The sequence below is a fragment of the Motacilla alba genome, chromosome 5 (assembly GCF_015832195.1).
Source record: "Motacilla alba alba isolate MOTALB_02 chromosome 5, Motacilla_alba_V1.0_pri, whole genome shotgun sequence".
Classification (NCBI taxonomy): Eukaryota; Metazoa; Chordata; class Aves; order Passeriformes; family Motacillidae; genus Motacilla; species Motacilla alba.
Genome location: NC_052020.1, coordinates 60498231 through 60521397, shown reverse-complemented (window position 1 = coordinate 60521397; position 23167 = coordinate 60498231). Strand labels below are relative to the sequence as shown.

The 23167-nt window shown below is 45.0% G+C and overlaps 1 protein-coding gene across 1 annotated transcript in view; it reads right to left on the bottom strand.

Annotated features, from left to right (window-relative positions):
* Positions 1–22948, bottom strand: part of SOS2 (SOS Ras/Rho guanine nucleotide exchange factor 2) — a 49680-nt gene extending 26732 nt beyond the window's left edge. The window contains exons 1-6 of the mRNA XM_038138302.1: positions 22682–22948; positions 10239–10364; positions 7299–7430; positions 5803–5967; positions 4896–5099; positions 2934–3077 (exon numbers count right to left, since the gene is read on the bottom strand). Coding sequence (XP_037994230.1) covers positions 2934–3077; positions 4896–5099; positions 5803–5967; positions 7299–7430; positions 10239–10364; positions 22682–22768 — 858 coding nt within the window. The 5' untranslated portion in view covers positions 22769–22948. The remainder of the gene's footprint in view (positions 1–2933; positions 3078–4895; positions 5100–5802; positions 5968–7298; positions 7431–10238; positions 10365–22681) is intronic.
* Positions 22949–23167: the final 219 nt, after the last annotated feature.

Below are 23167 nucleotides of genomic sequence, written 5' to 3'. Positions count from 1 at the left end.
GCCTGGGACAGTGGGAGGTGTCCCTGCCATGGCAGGGGTGGAACTGGGTGGGATTTAAGGTCCCTTCCAACCCAATCCATCCTGGGATTCATGGAAGCACCACCCTGATGTCCCTGTAGGTGATCTCAGTGCAGGATGTGGCCCTGGACTGGAGTTTGCCCATTCCACCCCCTTGCTGTGTGCACTGCTTCCCACCTTTATTCCTTTGTGGGCACTGAGAACTCCTCTTATGGAAACACAAACACCAGAACACAAATTTACAACCTACTGACAATCTCCTTGTTTGGAAAAGATCCCTTCAGAAACCCTCTGCCCTGCTCTCAACCATCCATCTCCCACTTCTGGGGGTCAGTTTCTCAATTTCCTCCACAGCAGCAAAAAATATTTTATTTTCCCCATACACAAAATCAGTTTTATTTTCCCCATACACAAAATCAGTGTTTTATTTCCCCCACACTTCCTTATCTCAAAACCATGTCAATATTTATGTTTTTAAACCTTCCAGGGAGCTGATGCAGAAAAAAAACAGGCAAAGCAGGAAGATTCCAGCTTGCAAGGGTTGTTTGGTTTTAATTATCCTTCCCAAGACGTTGAAGGACCTTTTTTAATGGAAGCACTAAATGAACAAAGCTGGCAGTGAGATAAGCAGAGCAAATAAACACTTCTTGCTATCTCTCTTTAATGATTCCTTTTGCAAACACTGACACAAAGATGATCTCACCCCGTGAGATGATCACATCAACAGCTCACTCCTTCAGCAGGTCTTGCCCCATAGTAACTGAATTCATAAACTCAAATATATCACCTTCAGAAAAAGCTGGGAAAAATAAGCTGGACTTCATTTCCTCTTCAAGTTTTTCAGTGAATGAAAAATCAGATGAGATTTTCACTCATTGAAAAGGATTTGTTTCTGTTAAAGCACTGGATGACCCAGAGCAGCTTTTGCAATAAAATCAGATTTTTTTTCCAGGACAATGCTGCACTATTTCAAATTTAAGGGTTTTTTTTTATAGATTAAATATCATAACTGCTTTAATCCATTGATCAAACACTTCTCCTTATCATTATAAAGCAATTATGCTTCAAGAACTGCTAAGATTGGGTCAACTGGACTTTCCTCCCTGAGTGGTTTATTGAAGCAATGCCAAGAAAACTTTATCTTTATGGTCTATTCCTAAATGAGGGGCACCTGTGCCCAAAAATCACTATTTTTAACAGCCACAAAAATGTAATCATTCTCCAGGTGGTGCTGGGGTGTTCATGCAATCCTTAAATCTTAAAAATGGAAGATATAGAAAAGTAAAATGAAAAGTTAATATAATAAAAAGTTAAATTAATAGAAATATATAAAATTATACAAAGATGTAAAATATCTAAAATATAAAAATTATATAAAAATATAAATAAAAATGTTGAATATTTTAAAATAAACACCTTAATTTTAAGATAAAACCAAAAATTTGCCATTCACCACATGGTTCACCTGATGCATTCTCTGTCAGCTCAGAACAATCAATTTCTTCTCTAAAAGTGGTTTGTATGATTGCCCTCATATTTTAGAGCCAAAACCTGGGATTAATAAACATCCCAAAGGAAAGCAGATTCCATTCAAACCATGTCCAAGGACAGCAAAACTTCCATCCCTACCTGGGGCATCCTCTCCAGGAGTTTTCTCCCCAGACAATTAAAAAATTGTGGTTTATCCTAAGCTGAATTGCCCTTTTGCCTCTCAGATGCTGCTTTTTCCCTGTGCACCTCCCTGCTGAGTTCCAGAGTCATTCTGCACCTATTTCCAGGAATTCTGACTAAACTGAGCCCTGTCCCTCTTCAGCTTTGTGACTCCCTTCTGTATTTCAGAATAGACATATTTAAGAATAATATTACTATTACAATAATATTAAAATATATTAAATGTATTATATGGTTATATAGTCTTAATTAATAATTAAGAATGGGAATACTGTTAATAAATAATATTAACATATTATGTATTAAATATATTATTATATATTTAGATTAATATTATTAATAGATCTAATAGACATTATATATAACACATCAATATATTATATACAATATATTTTATTAATATATGTTATTAATATTATACATTTAGATTATAATTATTATATATATTAGATTAAAATGCAATAATATTTAAGAATATTTAATAGAATAATTTTAATATGGAGCATTTGAGAATTAAAAAAAAAAAGTTGCAGTATTTCAGTGCCCATTCAAAACAAACTGAGAAAATAATGAATAACCTTCCAGCAGGAGCCCCACCCAATCCCAGGGCAGTGTTTCTCCTTATTCCTGCTCTTTAGTATCCACTTTAGAGCTCAGTGGGTATCAACAGCAAATCTGCTACAATCCTGAGCCACAAACTGCTGCCCTGATGCTTCACTCCTTCCTGCAGCCCCTGAAGATATTTCCCATTCCAGCTGGAACTTGGAATGAAAGCCCTGGGTCGTGGTTTCGCATGGGAGACATTTGGGGAAGGGATGCAGAGTTCCCAAAGTGAACTGGAGAAAAGATTGTTCTAGAGGTGGCAAACTGACTGAAATTTTAGGTTTTGTTTCTTTCCATTGTCAGTGGGAAAGAAAAGGTCGTGGGGGGAGGAGAAGTGCACTGAAGGTGTTGTTCTGATTCTTATTTCTCTTGCTTTTAGCTACTGGTAATAAACTTTTCTTTATACTCTTTTAAGGGGTATAAAACCTTTCAAGGTTTTGAGCTTTGCCTTTCTCCCAGTCCTCCCTCCAGCAGGAACTGGCCAGCCCTGAACCCTCCCCACTCCTGGGTGCACTGGCTGGGAAATCCCAAAACTGGCCAAATCTCAAACTGGTGAACCAAAACCACTGCACCCCGCTTTGAGTGATTTAATAAAAACAAACATAAACCCCCCCCTATAGCAACCAAATGAAACACCAAACCTCTGCCAGGTCCTCAAAGCAGCTGCCAGCCAGAGGGTGAGGGCTGCTTTCATCTGTCATTTCCACAGTGTCCTCAATCAGCCCCAAAAGCTTCACCGTCAGCTCGTGGATGTCTGAAATGTTGCTGAATATCACATCAATGTCCTGCAAGCACAAAACAGGGCTGAGTCCTGGCTGGGATGATTTCTTTGGAGCATGGAAATATTGGAGTGGGTTTTGTATAAACCAGGAGTGTTTATACAAACCAGGAGGTAAATGGAGAGGTGTTGAGTCTTAACTTCTTTTTTGCTAAGTTTGGGATTAAATGTGTGAGATGGTGTTTTGTGTTTGGACTCAGATGTTTGTTAGTTCTTATCTCTGTCACTCTCACAAACCCTGAGCTCTGCAGCACTTCACTCTCACAAACTAAAAATGGAGCCCCATCTCTCTCTACAAGGCCTTTTAAGGATAAACTGTCCAATTAAGAAATGACACCTCAATTATTTTCACTTTTAACCCAATAACCAACCAGCCCTGCCTGCAATGGGGACTTTTTATCCAATTACACAAAACCACCCAAAGCCATGGAGAAGAAGGAGCAACCTCCAACCCTAAACCTCCATCTTGCTTTGTAGATATTTCTATATTCTAAACCCTTGAACTCTTGAGTTTCCCACCCTGTGATATCACACACTTCTATTCAAACTCCACACCCCCAGTCCCAGTTCTGTCATTCCATTCTGGAAGCTTCTCCACAGCCTCAGGTCAATGCAGTGTTCTCTTGGGGGTCAGAGCCTGGCAGCACAGAAAGCCTGGAATTCTCAGTAACCAGGCTTCCAACAGAGAGGAGCCAACAGAAAGCAAGGAAAAGTTAAGCTCTGTGGTCTTCCCAGCCCTCCAGGCTTCCCTGAGCTCATCCAGCCTTGCCCAATTTCCAGAGCATCCTCCCCAGGAGCTGCTGGACCTGGACAGGCACTCCCGGCCCTCCCTGCTCCCTCTGGTCCCACAGAACACAGCAGGAAGGAGGGGATTTACAGGAGGAATTTACAGCAGCTCCGAGCTCCGACCCTCCAAACCCATGGTGCAGCTAAAGCAGCTCCTGGGCTGGAGTGGAGCAGGACCTGGCAGCTTCCTTCCCAAATTCTAATGTAGATTTTCAATTCCCCACACTCAGTGAGGGAGCCCCTTCCCCAGTTCAGTGTCCTGGATTCCCCCTCTGAATTCCCTGCTCAGCAGTTTCTCTGCCCCAACCTCCCCCTGACCCCCAGGCAGTGCCCAGACCATGGCCCCCCATCTTGTGGGAACATGACAGCCTGAAATTTCCCATTCCCACTCCCAAAAGAATATTCCTCAGCTCCCAAACTGGTTCCCTTCTGCTCCCATCATCTTCACTGGAATTCTACCCCCACATCTGCACAATTCCATCAGCTCCTAAGGACTTCCACACACACCCAGCTGGGATGGGAATGGCTCCCCCTGCCAAAAATCCCAGTTCTGCTGGCCTCTCCCCTTCTCCCTGCCCGCAGGAAGGATCCACCAATCCTTCCTTACTCCTCCTGAGAACAGAATTTGCCACAAGGACAATTTCACTCAAATATTTCAATCGTTTCTCAAACAGAGGTTCCCTTCAGAGTGAGAGAATCCACAGCCAAGGGCTGTTTCAATTGGAATTTCTACAGATAAAACGTCAGCTCAAGCATTCACTGCAGATGCAGGTTGAAGACTTAATTTTTGTCTTAAACAAAAGTGAAACTATTACCTAAATGACCAAAATAATCCAGCTACTGACAGGGAATTGTGTCCATTAAACTCCTTTCCCACTAATGGCAATTCCCCCATTGCATTTCACATGCAGCCAACTCTCATTATTCACTGACAGACAATAAATCAAAGTTGATTTCACCTCCAACACAGTTAATGCAAAATGGGTAAGTTCTGGCTGCTAATGGAGCAATTAGCATTGCTGATCAATAAAGGACTCACATGAGGTGTGAAGAGTCTCCTGTTGGACAGAAAAGCTTCCCGAAATACTTTGATGATCAGGTTGAGCTCCCTCAGGTACTGCCTTTCCTCTGCAATCTCGTTTCTCACCAGGTCGTAGTAGTTGAGCTCCCCAGAAGAAGAGGGCTCATCCTCACACAGGGAAACCAAGCCAATCTCATCCTGATCAAACATATCCATCAAAACCTGCCGAAGAAGGGCAGAGAATGACACCCAGCCAGGCCTTCACACGTGCCTCCAGCTCAGCTATTTCAATGTGTTCAGAGAAATCCTTGGAGTTTTTAATACAATCCTGGCTGTGTTCACTTTCACAAGGGAGTAATATTTCAACTTTGGCAGCAGGAGGCTGCAGCAGTTGCCAAAGCCGTTTTCCCCCTTGGAAGTGAGCATGACCTAGAAAACAAGTTACAATTCATGCAGAATCAACTTAGCAAACAAGGAATCTTGCATAAGCCTTGGACAAAACCTCCTGCTGAAGATAAAACTGAACAAAAATGTTTCTCATTTTAATGGGCATGAAAACTAAAGGTCTTCTCTGTGTTAGGAAGGAGAGCTGCCATGACAAAGTGACATCAGGAGGGTGTGACAGCAGAGAAATGAAGGACAACATCATTTTCTGGCCTCACACTGCTTGGAAAGGCTCCTGCTGGTCCAAAATTTATGCAGGCTCAACTTAAATTTCTGCTGTGACAGATGTGCCATGAACAAGGAGAGAAGCTTTGCCTTTGACTTAAATTTCTGCTGTGACAGGTCTGACATGAACAAGGAGAGAAGCTCTGCCTTTGAGTAAAACCAGGCTCTCCCTCTCATCCTCCTTTGAGCACACCTTCCAGATCAAATAAAATGGAACAAATCACCTGTAAATACTGTTTTAATCCCAACCCCTTACCTTATCAGCACACATTGATACTTTAATGTCCTGCTGGGAGATCTCAAAGTGTCGGATATTGAAAACATAATTTCCAGCCAGCTTTAAAATGTCAGCTGAGATGTACTCCAAGACAGCCACAATATAGAGAGAGACATGGTAATCCACCTTGTAGCCCAGGACCTCCTGCAAAGTGAAAACAAGAGAAAACAAACGGCATTTATTCCAGAAATGCATCTAGAATGACAATAAACACATTGAATTTTCGCCTGAAATGGATTTTGGCTGTGGTGATAATTTACTGTAATGGAACACCCAGGGCTGAGGACATCAAATGGAAATTGGAACGTTGCCTGGAAGGAGATGCTTGTCAATACTTGTGTTATTTTGCAGTATTTTAAGAGAGGGGAAGCTACAGAACTTGAAATAATCCCTCCTCAAAAAATGACAGTCCTAAAAATAGAATTCATTTAAGGAAGGGACTCCAGTGGAATTACTCCTGTACTTAAATTTCCAGCTCTGTCTGCTAATTGCAGGACTCTGACCCCAATGTGGACTCTTGAGAACAGAGCAGGTTTCACTTTCAAGGAATCATGGAATGGTCTGGGTGGGGAGGGACCTTAAAGATCATCTCCACCACCCCCGCCACGCCAACTGAGCACTCAGCACTCCATAAAATAATGGAACACTAATAATGGAAGTGTGAAGGGACAAACCCCAGGATGAATGTAGCACACGATCCCTGGGAGCATGCTCCATGTCCTGCACAGCCTGCACCACGCAGCCTTTCACCTCCCAACAAATGCAGCTGACTTTGTGCATTTGACTAAGGCAGACTTGTTCTCATGATGTGTTGGTGCATCCTCTAAAAATCAGATTCTGGGCCAGTTTTCACACTCCTAAACCAGATTTCACCAAAGAGCACCTGTGGTGTTTAGGAAGATCTTATTTTATGCTGTTTCCTCTCTTGACATTCCCCCCCCTTCCCATTAACCCTCAGGAATGGAGATGTGTATGTGAACACAGCAAGGAGACCTGAAAAAGTGCTTTAATTCCTGCTGGTGCTCCAATAAGGTTTTCTCAACACCTCTGCAGATCTCCTGATTTTTAAACCTGAGGCAGCAGTGACATTCAGCAGTGACTGAAAGGACACTGACACATCTTGGTTGACAGTACACAAGGAACAGGATCTGCTGTTCCCTCTTCTTCTATTTTGGCTTCTGCAGCATTTTGAAACAAATAAAGGCATCAAAGCAGCGCTGCTGAAGTCGGGAAGGTATTTGAGTTTTGTTTATGTGGAAAACCAACTAATCCTACTTCAAGGCAGAGTAACAGATTAACACAGTGATGTCTTGAAGGTGAGGAATTTAAGGGTTTACTTTTACTCCACACTACAATAAATTCAGCTTTATGGCATTCTTTACTACCTCTGCCAAGAAGAAAAACTTTTAAAATTTCATACAAATTAAAGGAATACATGAAAGGTCATGCTGGGGGGCAGGAAAGCAGAGAGGTACCTTCAGTAAGGGATGGATTTTGTCCACAGGGAGCAGGAGGGGGTTCCTTCTTTTCCGTTTCTCGATGGCCGACTGAGCATCAGCGATGGCCCACTTGTCTATGGGGTGGGGAAATGTCTTCTGAACCCGCTCCTGCCCAACACAGACAGCTCTGAGACCAACCACAGCCACCAGGGAGGTTGAAATGAAACAGCACAGCAAATTACTTCCCCTCCAGGACAGGCAATTATCCTCCTCCTCAGTGTTTGCAACACGTTTCCCTAATTGCTCTCTCCTTACTCAACTTGGCTTCTCTCTTTTCAGCAATCCTGAGCAAGCTCCCTTCCCTCAGCACCAGGGATAAAGGACTCAAATCTCCTAAAATCTGTGATCTTTTCAAGAGTAGCAAGGAGGTTTCAGTCTCCACTTCCAGTGGAAGATGTTCCTGCCATGGTAAGGAGTTGGACATGGATGGTTTTTAAGATCCCTTCCAACCCAGACTATTCTGTGAGACCAGGATCCCAAAATATCAACACCATCAGGAAGCACTGCACAGTTTACAGCCTACCAAACACCCCAAAGCTGACATAGTTCCTATCTGATAAAAATGTGTAACTTGCCCTACATCAGACCAAGTTTATGGCAGGAATGAAAAGCTGAAGGATGAGCTGGGATAAAAAGGTGAAATAACTTGTGTCCCTTTGACTGAAAGACTCTTGCACGTATTCCAAGACCTAACAGGAGGCCCTAACAGAGAAGCAGATTTTCTTAGAGGCAGCTTTTAAACCTTTGCAGTGGCTGTTTAATGCCCAGCTTTCTGATCAGCTCCCAGGCTAACACAGGGGGACATTCCCTCCTGGAGAGCAGCCCCCACGTGATCCTTCCTTGGGATCCTACCTGGAGATCCTCCCAAAAATGGAGCTAAGGTGGCATTCAGCCACCCCTCAGCTTAGAATCATGGAGTTCCCGACTGGTTTGGGTTGGAAGGGACTTAAATCCCACCCAGTGCCACCCCTGCCATGGCAGGGACACCTCCCACTGTCCCAGGCTCTGGGAATTCCATCCCAAACCAGGAATTCCTCCCCAATATCCAACCTAACACAAGCCTGCTGTGCTCCAACGCTGCTTCCCACTGCTTCCTTTAGGAACAATTTGAAGGGCTGCTTCTATTTACAAAACATTTTTAATTTGAGATTTTTAGACCTTGATCTGGCTTAAGGACAACATCTTGGACAAACAATTCCATTAGCTCCAGGCTGCTATGTAAATATCTTAGGATAAACTTCAGAGATCACAGCTCTCATGTTTTCCCTTTACAGCTAAAAACAGCTGAGGAGCAGATCCAATCCCAAGGGCTATTAAGGAACTATTAAATTTTGCTTTTAATTTGGTGATATAATAATCTTCATGCATCAGCATTGAAAAAATACCCCATAAATTAATATTTAATGTTGAATAAAGGGCATCTAATAAAAATCTAAATCCCTTTGGGCAATTATTGGCCCAATACATATTTTTTATATATATATATATATAATTATATAAAATATATAATTAACATAAATATGTACATATCATACATATATATTATATTAAAATATATAATTATATACGTTTACCTATATATAAAATTTACTTTCATTTTAATCACACAAAGATATAATTTATATTAATAAAGATTTTTGTAACACACATATAATTTATGTTCTTTTCTATATTTCATATATATATATATATATATATATATATATATATATATATATATATATATATATATGTAATTCTTTTAATTTCCACGTAGAGAATCCCATACAAAAACATCATTTTGGATGAGGCTGAAAATCCTGGACCTACAGATTGATGTACAATTAATGCTCCACAAAGCTCTATTGGGGCACAGCCACATGGAAGCATTTTCTCCCTCCAGACTCCATTAAACCCTCATTTTGGAATGATGACACAAAAGCTGGCAGCTGCAAAAATACAAGAGCCTCAGTGAGCCCAATAAAGTCCCAGGAACATCCAACTCTATTCCCTCAGCTGCACAATCCAGGCCTGAAAACAGTAACCTTTCACTGAAATATTTAAATTTTTTTCTTGCATATTGATGTCAAAAAAGTAGGAAAAAATCTTAAATTCATTATGCATTCAAGAGCAGAAAATCCTTTGAAGCATCTTGCATTTCTAAAAATACAGCTGAAAGGAAAAATTCCCACAATTTCTATCCTGAAGAACTGGGTAAAAAAAATGAGTTTCCAGTTAAATTTGCTCTTAAAATCTAAACAGAATCAGAGAATCCCAGAACAGTTTGGGTTGGAAGGGACATTAAAGCTCATCCAGTTCCAGTCCCTGCCACGGGACACCTTCCACTATCCCAGGCTGCTCCAAACCCATCCAACCTGGCCCTGGGCACTGCCAGGGATCCAGGGACAGCCACAAAGCCATGTCAGGAAGCTCTGGGTGGCACTGTCACATTTTCTGAAAAATCTCTTCACTGGGATTTTTCTCCTGGGAAGCTGAGAAGCCACAGAGGAAAATGAAAACAATAATTATCTGTTTGCCTCTCCTGTGTTTTGCTGCTTTGGAATGTGCTTGGGGATTGTTTACCAGCTGCTCGTTGTTTGATTGGTTTCGTGTGAATTGTTTTGACTTAATGACCAATCACAGCCAGCTGTGTCAGGACTCTGGAACAGAGTCACAAGTTTTTATTACTCTTGTTAAGCCTTCTGTCTCTATCCTTTCTCTATTCTGTAGTACAGTTTAGTATAGCACTCTTTAATATCATATACTATCATAAAATAATTAATTAGCCTTCTAAGAACACGGAGTCAGATTCATCATTTCGTCCTGGGGACCCTGCAAATTCAAAACTCTGGCCTTCCAGCCTGCATTGCCCAAAATACCCCAAATAATGTCAGCGATTCCGGAGGCCAAGCCTTGTTAGTGCAGCCCCAGCCCCACCTCCACGTCCTGCACAGTGCGCGGCTGGGCGATGCACAGCTTGTTCAGCAGCTGCAGGATCAGCTCCTCAATGTAGTACAGGGAATCCTCCTTTGCTGACAGGTTGGGGTGAACCTGCTGCTGCACCTGGCAAAGCAATTCAAAGAATTAGTGTCACCGTCATATTTCCTGAAAAATCCTCTCTGCCCAGGATTTTCTCCTGGGAAGCTGAAAGGCCTCAGAGAAAAAAGAAAACAATATAATCTCATTTGCTTCTCCTGTGCTTTGCTGCTTTGGAATGTGTTTGGAGATTGCTTACCAACTGCTCACTGATCGGTTTCATGGGAATTGTTCTGACTTAATGACCAATCATGGTCAGGCTGTGTCGGGACTCTGGAAGGAGTCACGAGTGCTCATTGTCATTTTTTGTAGCCTTCTGTCTGCAGCCTTTCTCTGTTCTTCAGTATGGTTTAGTATTCTTTATTATCATATCATATTTAATAATAAATTAGCCTTCTAAGAACATGGAGTCAGATTCATCACTTCCTCCTTTGTCCTGGGGACCCAGCAAATACCACAAATCAGGATTTTTTTTTTGTGGAAAACTGGACCTAAAAACAAATCCCAGCAAAAGCAGGATAGCTCTGGATTGCAGGGCTGCAAATTCACAGACTTTTCACATTTCTCACAAGTTTTCCTCTGGAGTTAAGGTGGTAACTCCTATTCCTGCCAAGCTGGCACCTCTGTGGAATTCCAAACTCTGTGTTTTGCCATTATGGTGGGCAGGAGTGTGAAGCCAAGGCAGATTTGTGGCAGCACTGGGGTGAGACCATCCCTGTGGGTATCTCTGAGTCACTCATGGCCTCAGTGAGTAGCTGCACCGATGGCACCAGCCCCAGCCAGGAGTGAGCCATGGGGTCACTGCTGCAGCAGCCCACCCTTCAGTGCCTGAACAGAGGAGCAGCACAGACCCTCCAGGGAAGAGCAAGGAAAAGCTGCTTCCCACCTCCCTCCAAGGCAAGGCAGGATGATTCCATGTATCTCACTTCATGGGGATTGACCCCAGCTTTGGTTTCCCAGGTTAAACTAGACCGGACAACCCAAGCCAGGCAACCTCAGCGTGTGCCCATGGAGAAAGGGCTAAAATTAACTCATCCTGGGTCAGCAGGGCTCCTTTTCTGCTAAAAATCCCCCCAGTCAAACCACCCCACCTTAAAAAGAAAGAAAAAAAAGCACTCAGGGGTTGTTCTCCATTCTCAGTTTTCCCTGGCAGCCTCTCAGTCAGGAAAGTGCTCGCTAGATCTCAAACTACAGCCAAAGGATTTTTAAGGAAGACAATCCAGGGAAATTCCCTCCTCTCCCCATACAAATCCCATGTAAATCACCTCCAAAAAGTCATGTGACACACTCACATTGGTAGTCACAGGACAAACGGGGTGGCAGCTCCTTGGGACAAGACACAAACATCTCTGGGTTGAATTCTGATGCTCTGAAATACAGGTACAGCCCCCTCCAAAGCCCAGGGAGCAGTTCCCAAAAACTGGGGGGCTCTGAGGGCTTCCTCCAAATTAAAGAGAATTACAGAATGGTTTGGGTTTGAAAGGTCTTCAAGATCATCCTGTTCCTCTCCTGCCATGGCAGGGACACTTTCCACTGTCCCAGGCTGCTCCAAGCCCTGTCCAACCTGGCCTTGGGCACTGCCAGGGATCCAGGGGCAGCCACAGCTGCTCTGGGAATTCTATTCCAGGGCCTCCCCACCCTCCCAGCCAAGAATTCCCAATTTCCCATCTAACCCTGCCCTAAGTGAGCTTGAATCCAGCTGCCCAGTCTTGTTATAAAGTTATTTTATAACTCTGTAAATGTAATTTTGCCTTCTGTGCCTCAAACACGAATCTCTGCTTCACGCAACTGATCCCCAGCTGACACAAGATGCTGAAAGGAAGAAAAAAGCCTCAAGAAAACCAAACCCACTCCTTGAAAACTCCTCCTTAAGACAGCAGGTTTTCAACAACAGCCAGGGCATTTTGTGTTCTTCCTGAACATGAGAGTTTAATTCCCAAAACAATGGCAAACCAGGAAGCGCTGGGTTAAGGTCCTGCCACGCGTCTCAGAGCAGCACCACAGCAAGAGCAGGACCCAGCAAGGAAATCAAATGAAATTCTGTGTCCCTGCTGTGAACCCTTGATGATGCTCCAGAGAACTGACAAGAACAGGAGGAGATCAGGAGAAGATGGGAACTCCCATTCCCTGTCAGAGCTCAGCTGTTCTCCTCCCTCCGGTCACTTATTTCAGACTGCACTGCAGGAAAAATGATTTGATTTGTACCTGACCTCAGTTCCCAGCTCTGAACAGCCCAAGCCACACTCCCCTAAACCTTCCTGGGAGCACACGGGAGCCCAGCAAGGCTGAGGAGCAGCACAGGAGCACAGAACCCTCCTTAAACAGTGACAGGGAATCTCAGCTTCACTTTAGGAACACAAATCATGGAATCCTGGATTAGAAGGGACCTTAAACACCATCCTATTCCACCCCTGCCATGGCAGGGACACTCCCACTGTCCCAGGCTGCTCCAAGCCCATCCAGCCTGGCCTTGGGCACTGCCAGGGATCCAGGGGCAGCCACAGCTGCTCTGGCAATCCCAGCCCAGCCAGGAATTCCCAATTCCCAATCTCCCATCCATCCCTGCCCTCTGGCACTGGGAGCCATTCCCTGGCTCCTGTCCCTGCAGGCCTTGTCCCCAGTCCCTCTCCAGCTCTCCTGGAGCCCCTTTAGCCCTGGAAGAGGCTCTGAGCTCTGCCTGGAGCCTTCTCTCCAGGATTAACACCCCCAACACCCCCAGCCTTCCCTCATTTCTGTTCCATCCCCCGAATCACCTCCGTGGCCCTCTCTAAGTCCTGGAGTCAAATTTCCTTCAAAAGGAGCAAAACCAAGAACAAAGCCCGACATCTCCTGATAGAGACATCTCTCCCCAGAGGATTCAAAAGCTCAGCTGCCTCTTGAAATGAGTCTGCAGCATCCTGAAAGGTCCCAGAGGTGCTTCTGCACTCCCTGGCTTTCAGAGAAGTCATTTTGCCATAAATGCTGAGAAGAAAAAAAAAACAATTTCATTTCAAGACAGCGTTTTTCAGAGCCAAAGAAAAATCCTGTGATAAAAGCTGCGCACCAGCTGATCCCATCAGATGCCACTGGATCAAGGAGAGAACACTGATTCCTTACAGAACTCCCCAAATCCTGACTGAGGGCACGGGAAAAGCAAGGAGAGCCTGATCGACACTCTGCATGGAGAAAAGCAGGAGGGGTTACTGGGGAGAGCACTCACAGAAGGGACACTCACTGATGGCTGCTCCACACTGAAACATCTGAGCACAATCACATAAACTGCCACGGAATAAACACACCAGAGCTACCCAGGCTGAATTCTCTCTGGTAATTGTTTCTTTCAAGGGTCAAAATACCCTGTAAAACCCACAGGTGCTGCACTGATGAGCCAGAGCTCTGCTGCAAGATCTGAGCAGAAGGGAGCACAGAAAACAGATTTTTAACCTATTTTATCGATGAAAAAGAGTGTGTGGAGTCATTAAACAGGCATTAGGATGAGCAGCACCAACTAATTTTTAGTGTCATTTACACAGGTCTAGTCCGAGTTGTTCCAGTGAAAAGAAATGAAACAACAGATGCGAGGGGGGCATTCAAACTTGGCTGCAAGGCCTTTCTGGGGGACAAAATTTTATTTCACACTGAAATTCCTAAGCTGCTCCTTCTCTTGCTCCTCAGCTTTCCCCTATTCTTCCACCCTTCCAACGAGGATTTGATGAAAATCCTCAAAAGCTTCTCCTCAAAATTCCTTCTCGGTGAGATATTATTAATCCTCAGAGCAAGGAGTCTGTTTGGAAAAGATGAGGATAAAACTTTTCATGGAGATAAATGGTATTAAAACTAGAAACAAGCTGATCTTTTTTTTTTTTTTTTTTTTTTTTAACCAGTATAGTGGCAGGAATTCTGGATCTCAGACTTGGGGAAATGCAGAAGTCCAGAGCAGAAAATAAATTATCAAAGGGTTCCATTTGAAATTACAAAAAAATGAGGGAAAAAATAAAGAAAGATAGAGTCCTGCAAGGAAATTCTTTTTAGCCTTTTCTGAGACAAACCAACAGCTGGGCTACAACACCTAAATATATTTTTACTTAATAGATTATTTTGTTAGTGAAAACACATCCAGAAAGCTCCAGCTGTTCCACAGTGAGTACTCGAGCAAAACAAGAGATTTTTCATTTAAAAACCCCCTAAGAACAGAAAATTCCCAAATCCATGGTGTGCACACTGAGTCTGCAGGCAGCACATTCCACCACAAAACCATGGATTCATATTCTTGAAATATTTGGTAAAAACATCCCAGTTCTCTACTCATACTGAAAGCTACATTTTCAGGAAATGGAATTCCACTATTACCTGGAGATTTCAGAACAAGAAGTTTCTCATTTAATTTAATTTTTTAAAAAAATTTAATTATTTTTTAAAAAATCCATGTTTTAATTCCTTCCTATCTTTTCTCTCCTAAAGACAACTCTCTGTTTCATGAGAAACACAAAAACATCTGCTCCAAAGGCATTTTTAATCCTTCATCTGGATGATGCTCCAGAGGAAGAAGGGACCCCAAAGGTTCCCTTATTCAGTGAAAGGGGACAGCACTGACATTCCCAATTTTCAAGCATTATTCTTTAGAAAGAACCACAAAGATTTAAATGCTTGAAGAGAAATCCCCAATAAAAATGCACTGTCAACGTTTTTAACATAACCACACTGATTTCTTACTTTATTTCCAGTACAGCAATTTCTGGCTGGCCTGTCTCTGTTAAATCAGACCAAAACATGCTGAGACAGGAACAGCATGAAGCAGTCCCTTAAGTAAAAGAGAATTTTTATCTACATACAGCATTTGGCTTTTTTTTTACTGCAAAAAATTTGAAGCATGGTTAGCAAAATAAAATTATCCCTCAAGTGACTGTACAGGGGTATTAAAAAATCATCTTACTCCACCACCTTGGTGTAAATGTGATTTTTTTTCCCCAACTTTAGCTATTTAAATAATCTTCTCCTCCGGTATATTCTAGTTCAGGGGAGGGTGAATTAAAGCAGGAATGATGGGTGGTACAGACAGGATCTGACACTGAAACAGCATCAAAGACTGTCCTAAAATCTCCTGGGAAAGCTGCTTGGTACACACAGAAAAAAACCTTAATAACCACACAAATAGACACAAATTCTTATTTCTCCAATTAATTGTTGTTTTCTTTTACACAGAGTCAAGGAGAAGCTAAAAGTGGGTTTGTTCACACATCCACAAACTACATATACACATTTTAATCTTCAAACCTGATGGAAAATGAAGAGTTTGGATTTGATCCATCCACAAAACGCTTTGTTGAAATTGAGATAAAGTCTGAGGGAGCCCAGCACAGCCTCTGGCTGTGACAGGGGAGGGAAACACCACGAGGTGGCTGTGCCCTCACCTGAACTGACATTTAGGGGGATTTCTGAAGGAGTTTTGAATGAGTTAGAGATGGGACCTCTGAGTTTTTTAGATGATGTGATTTATTTTCTTATCTTCTACAGGAAGGGTGAGTTCAGCTCACATCTTCACTCAGAAGGTCACAAGACCCTCAGTTAAAAGACCTCTTAAGGATTTACTGACCAATAAAACACTGCCAACAAGGATATTTATGTTTTTAACCCAATCCTTAAATATTTCATCTTTTGGACCCATGCTGCAGTGTGAGCTTTCTTAGCCAGTCCTGTTATGGCACACAGACCCACAGTGCTGCATTCTGAACTCCTTGTGTAGAATAAATTCTGGTTCCAGAGAATCAACTCTGGAACTGCTTTTATTTTTATATCTTAAACTCTAAAAATCTAAAAAAATCTTAAAAAAAAAAAAATCTAAACTTTCCTTTCCTTAGCTCAACGTGTCTCTGCTTTAAATTACAAATCCACAATCCCACTTCTAGCACCTCAGTTTGGGAGCCTTTTCCAAGGTCACACGCTGGGTTTAACTCTGAGCTCTGGCTCACAGGCCCAAAGCTTGGAGAGCTCCCTGCATTTCAGATCCCAGCAAACCCTGACAGCTCCCAGCTCTCCCAGACCTCTCCCAGGGAGCTGAGAGCTGCTCTGGGCTCAGAATTCAGCATTTAGGGGCTCCCTCTCCCCTCTTTTTACACCCCACCGTCCCCAAGGAGCACGGCTCGGCGAGGCAGACTGAATTATTCCAGCCTGCAGTTTGAATCCCGGGATGGTTCGGCTCGGGAGGGAGCTCAAATCCCGCTTCACTGCAGCCCTGTGCCGTGGCAGGGACACCTGCCACCATCCCCGGCTGCTCCAAAGCCAGCCAGCCTGGCCTGGGACACTGCCAGGGATCCAGGGGCAGCCACGGCTGTGCCAGGCCTGCCCGCCCTCTCAGGGAACAATTCCTGTAATCTGGAGACAGCGAGGGCCCTCATGGACCAAGAGGCCGCTGAGGTGACATCAAAACTCAGGAGAGCAGGGCCACGGATCCAGGAGAAGCAGGTTTTCCACATGAGTAACCCTCCGGAAGCACGGATGGGAAAGGCTGGCACAGAGGCAATCAGGGAGGTAATTAGAAAAGCAAATCCCAGAGTCCACAGCTCCTCTGGACCTGATGAGATAAGGGATAAGGGATAAGGGCTGCCCTGTGCAAAGACAGAGCTGAAAACCCACGGAGAGCGGGAGGAGGCGGGCAGGAGACACTGAGTGGGATGAGCAGATGGGAAAAGCACACACCATCGGGATTGGGATTGGGATTGGGATTGGGGCCCAAAGGCACCACAGTGAGCTGAATCACTGCAGCCAACAGCTCCGGTGGGTTTTAATTCCTGTGCCAAGCCAAGGCAAGGCAAACACTAATTCCCATTTCCACCTGAACTACACAGGTAGGAAGTGTTCCTTGTGCTGGAGCTGCCGATGAAAACGCCAGCATTCCTACTGAACAGCTGGGATCTAAAACACACCTGCATCTCCCAACTCTCCTGGTACTGCCTGCCAACCACAGATTCCTGAGTCAGGAACTCTGTTAAAATGAAAAAAACCATGAAAATAATAAGATTTCAATAAAAGGACCTGCCCCCTTTGGCTCCAGCTGGTGCATCCATAGAGTCCCAGCCTGGTTTGGGTTGGAAGGGAGCTTAAAGCCCATCACATTCCAAATCCCTGCCATGGGCAGGGGCACCTTCCACCAGCCCAGGTCACCCAAATTCACGCTTGGAGCAACTGCAGGTCTGCAAAGGTCCAGGCTTATGAGCTGCAATGAATGTATTTATGAGAAGCTAAATGACCTGAGAGGTTTCAAACCTAAATGTAACTATTTATTTTAAAATTTCATAACAAGCAACTCTTCTGTTGGAATTATAATGCATTAAATAATAATGGATGCTAATGAAATTAAAATGCTTTAAATAATAATCCATTCTAATGAGGCTAAAATACATGAAAAAATTCTAATCCAAGGGGAGTCTGATCCTGCCATGGAAAACAAGCATGGAATAAAGCTGGACACCCCTGCACCTCCCAACCTCACACATCAAAACAGAGAAACTCCCACTTATTTAAAAATACAGAAGCACTGAACTAATGTAAACTCAAAAAAAGTCCTCAAAATGGTCATTTATATCTGTCTGTGCAACAGTTGCTAAGAATAAACCCTTTAGTCATGCTCTAGAAATTTGATGAGTGGTCCAGAGCAATGGTGGAATTGTTTCAGAAAATGCAAATAGTGCCCAGAGCCAGGATTATCCCAACATGTGGTGCCTGCAGAGCTGCGGGGTTTAACTGTGTGTGGATCACAGAGAAAACCCCAAAGGAGAATCCCTGGGAGATGCTCCTGAACTTTGTTTAGAAAAATCAAAGAGCAAAGCAGCTGAACACACAGTTCTTGTTGACAGAAACGCATTTTGATTTGGCCAGTGGGCACAAACCCTGATTATGGAATCCTGGGATGGTCTGGGTTGGATTTAAACCCACCCAGTGCCACCCCTGCCATGGCAGGGACACTTCCACTGTCCCAGGCTGCTCCAGCCCCAGTGTCCAGCCTGGCCTTGGGCACTGCCAGGGATCCAGGGGCAGCCCCAGCTGCTCTGGCAATCCCAGCCCAGCCAGGAATTCCCAGTTCCCAATCTCCCACCCATCCCTGCCCTCTGGCACTGGGAGCCATTCCCTGTGTCCTGTCCCTCCAGGCCCCTGTAAAGTGTAAGCTCGGGACACACAAGAATATTTTAAGGTGAATAAATCCACATCTATAAACTCCTCACACTCCTCACTATTTGCAAAATCACACTCTAATTCTGTGGGGTCACCTATGGGGCTTATTTTAAAAATCTGTTCCAAGGGAATCTGTAAAGCTGTGCCTCACGTTTGGGCAGATGCTGGTTGGTGTTTAGGGGCTGCTTTAGTCAGATTCCAGAGAGATCAGGAAAAGGAAATAAAAGGAATAGAAATTTATTCCAGGTACCAATGGAAGGTATTTGGTACAAGTGATTTTTTCAACTACAACTCCCAAAAACCTTTTATGCAACTCACATCCAGGATATCAAAACTGGGACCTCCAGTGGGCTGGAGGGAGTGACACACTCAGCTGCTGCCCCTGAAATTCCCACAGGACTGGAATCCCAATCTCAACCTGCAAAATAACTCACACAGGACTGAAATCCCATTCAATAATTCCCACAGGACTGGAATCCCAATATCAACCTGTAAAATAACTCACACAGGACTGGAATCACAATATGAACCTGCAAAATAATTCCTACAGGACTGAAATCCCAGTATTAACCTGCAAAATAATTAATACAGGACTGGAATCCCAGTATCAACCTGCAAAATAATTCCTAGAGGACTGGCATCCCAATATGAACCTGCAAAATAACTCACACAGGACTGGAATCCCAGTATCAACTTGCAAAATAATTCCCACAGGACTGGAATTCCATTCAATAATTCCTACAGGACTGGAATCCCACTCTCAACCTGTAAAATAATTCATACAGGACTGGAATCCCATTCAATAATTCCCACAGGACTGGAATCCCAGTCTCAGCCTGTAAAATAATTCCCACAGGACTGGAATCCCATTCAATAATCCACGCAGGACTGGAATCCCAGTCTCAACCTGTAAAATAATTCCCACAGGACTGGAATCCCATTCAATAATCCACGCAGGACTGGAATCCCAGTCTCAGCCTGTAAAACAATTCAGCTCTGGGAAGCTCCATCTGGAATTCAGCAGGAACAAGCCGTGGCACTGGATCTGTGCTAGGAAAGGGGGTCCCAAACCCAAAATGCAGCTTTGGAAAAGGGTTTCACCTTTGACATCTCCCCCAACAAAGGCCAAACCAAGCAAAACCAACCCAAACACCAAAAAACAAACAAACAAACACCAAAACAGAACCAAAAAACCAAAACCCCAAAGCAGCTGCCAGGTTAAAAGCCTTTGGCAGGATCTGTTTGGGGTGATTTACCTGCTCCAAACAGCAGCTCAAGTCACCAAACCTCAGTGAAAATATTGTTTTCTTCTGATCAAAATAATCAAAATAATGTTTTCTTCCGATTCATTCACTTTGAAAGGATTTTATATTGAATTACCATCACTCCCTGCTTAGATTTCCAGCACAGCAGCAGAAGAAAATAAAGAAATAAAGTGGTTTAGAGCAAGGATGTGCTTGCCCAGCTGGAACAGAGGCAAATACATGAAACTGCTTCTACTTTTCCAACCTACAAGATCCCCAGGTGCCAGTGCTAAGGAATGTGGGCATAAAAATAAATAAAATAAAAAATAAATAAAATCTGGTTTAAAGATGTTTTACCATTTAGTTTGGGGTTTTTCCTAAAAAGACTCCCACTCTAAGTTAAAATTTGGCACTTTCTACTCATCTTAAAGAGTATAAATGCATATAAAATACTGTTCAAAACACAGACTCTCATCTTTTTTTTCATGTATTGAAGGAAGAACTGATTTGAAGTGTCCACTGCATAGAATTAAAGCAAAGCAAGAGATTGAAAGTGGTTTGATAAAAAGAAGTTACCTTAAACTTGCTGAGTGGATAATAAAGAGATTGGAGCTCTTCAAAGCAAGTTCTGGACTTAAAATCCAAACAACAGAGAAATATTCTTTATTGTCAGTGAACTGCATGGGCTCCTCGTCCAGCTCCACATCTTTGTGCATTTTAGAATTAAATCTTTTTCTCACTTTACCATGCACAAAGAGAACCAAAATCCATCTTCTTTTTCTGCTTTTGCTTTCTGTTTCTCTCCCTCATTTAAAGGAAAAGCTTTCAGGAATGGGAAATAATGCCCAGGATATTAAAAACACAGCTTAAGAGTTAAAAAACCTCTTTATTCCAGGTGTTTTAATTAAAAAAATACTAAACTTTCTTTAGAGATTTCATCACAAAGGAACCTGCTGGAAAAATCACATCTCAGCTGGCCAACAAGTGGATTTTTAACTATCTGCAAACAGCAGTGATGATTAATGAACTGGGAAATTCACAGAAAATGTGAGGTTTTCACACTCTGGACTCAGTGCCACCTTCTTCTGCTCCCCTGGAAATACTGGAACAGTTATTTTGGATAATCTCCTGCCCACTTTAAGATCTCCAGTGCTTGTTTCAAAAAAGAGTATTTTTTAAAGGTGTTAACACTGAGAGTGCTTCCCCAGCAGGCTGACAATGATACAGTTTTGGGTTGACTCACTGATACTGAGCGTTCACACCAGAAATGCACATTGCAGCCCGATTGCCTCATGCTCCAGGGTGGGTCCTGCACACGAGGAACTTTCCCAGGCAGGAAAACCCGGCTACAAGCAAATACACATTTTTACAGGCACCCACTGGCATCACAACCCCGCTTCCTCTGCTTTAGAAAGCTGAAATTGCTGCTTTTTTCACCAAAACCAAATGCACAAATTGAAATAATTGGTAAAGCGGCATGAACCCAACAACTTTTGCTGCGTTTGTGTTTGAGGATGATGAAAACAGCTGTAAATTTCTGAATCTCTGTGCAGCTGCACCTCACGTTTGGCAGATGCTGGTTGGTGTTAAGGGGCTGCTTCAGGTCAGATTCCAGAGAGCAGGAAAAGAGCAGCCTGGCATTCCCTAAGACACTGGAAAGCAGCTTCCACCAGGAGATTTTAGGGTAAAGAGCAGAAAATCCAGGATTCTTCAGACAGGCAATTAGTGGTTTCTATGCCAGCCACAAGAGTACTTAGACAGGCACCCAAAACAAACGCAAATCTTTTATTCTATTAAAAAAAATAACAGGGAATCATTATCCAACAACATCACTACATCTGTTCTTGGGAAAAAAAGAGACAAACCACTCAGCACTGCCCAAAGCACCTGCATGGCAGCAGCAGAGATGCAGATCAGCAGATGATGATGGTGAGAATTATGGAATAACCCTCAGCTTCTGCCAGTGACACACGGCAGGGCACTGCTCCCTCCAGCCTCCATTCATCACTGTTTTACACTACAGGGCATGAAAACGGGGGTGGGCTGGAGCTTCCCTGCCGTGCAAACACATCCTAAAAACACGGATCCACCTGCTGTGTGGCTTCCCACCCTCAGCTGCGCAGGGACAGATGTGCCACAGGGTGGCTTCTCCCTGCGCCACAGGTGGCTGCTGTCACAGGTGTCACCCGAGTGTCAGGAGCACCGTGGGGAAGGAATCCGGGAAAGGGAAATCGGGAAAGAGCCTGGAAAAGCTGTCAGGAGAAACGCCTGGGGAGGGGATGAAGAAAGGGATGAAGGAGGGGATGAAGGAAGGGATGAAGGAAGGGGTGAAGAAAGAGGTGAAGAAACGGGTGAAGAAACGGGTGAAGGAAGGGATAAAGAAAAGGATGGAGGAAGGGATGAAGGAAGGGGTGAAAGAAGGGATGAAGAAGAGATGAAGGAAGGTATGAAGGAAGGGGTGAAGGAAAACATGAAGGAAGGGGTGAAGGAAAGCATGAAGGAAGGGATGAAGGAGGGGATGAAAGATGCCATTCCCCTGCACATCAGCAACATTATCAGGGTGCCCAGAGCAGCTGTGGCTGCCCCTGGATCCCTGGAGGTGCCCAGGGCCAGGCTGGACAGGGCTTGGAGCACCCTGGGATAGTGGAAGCTGTCCCTGCCCATGGCAGGCAGCTGGAATGAGATGGGATTTAAGATCCCCTCCAAGCCAAGCCAGTCTGGGGCACCAACCCCTGGAAGCCGGAGCCGCAGTCCAGCGGCCAGCGGACTCCAGGAGCGCAGGTGCCGGAGCAGCAGCGCCCGCTCCCCGCCGCCCGCAGCGGCCCCGGGGGAGCCGCGGGGGGCTCGGGGCCCTCCCGGCGCTGCCTGAGGGCAGGGCGGGAACCGCGGCTCCACCTGCCCGGAGCGCGGGGCAGGCTCGGAGCAGGTGCCGCGGCTCCGGCCGGGACTGACCTTGCGCAGGGCGGGCACGAAGAGGCCGCGCCATTTCGGGCCGTTCTCCTCGCCCAGGAACTCGTAGGGCTGCGGCGGCGGCTGCATGGCGGCCGCTCCGCATCGGGGCCGGCCGGGCCGCCGCGGTGTCGCTGCTCACCCGCCCGGCCGGGCCGCCATGGCTCGGCGTGGCCGCTCGGGGCTCGGCGGGGCCGCTCGGGGCGCGGGGAGGCGCCGGGCGGGGGTCGGGACGGGCCGGGCCGGGCCCCGCTCGCTGCGGCCCCGCTGCCGCCGCCGCCCGCGGCCGCCGCCCTGCGCGCCTGCGCCGCCCGCCCCGCGCGCCCCCTGCGGGCAGCGCCCGGAACTGCGGGCACCGAGCGGGGACCGAGCGGCGGGACCGGCACGGCCCGGAGCGCGGAACCGGGGAGAGCGGAACCGGGGAGAGCGGAACCGGGGAGAGCTGAACCGGCACGGCCCGGAGCGCGGAACCGGGGAGCGCGGAACCGG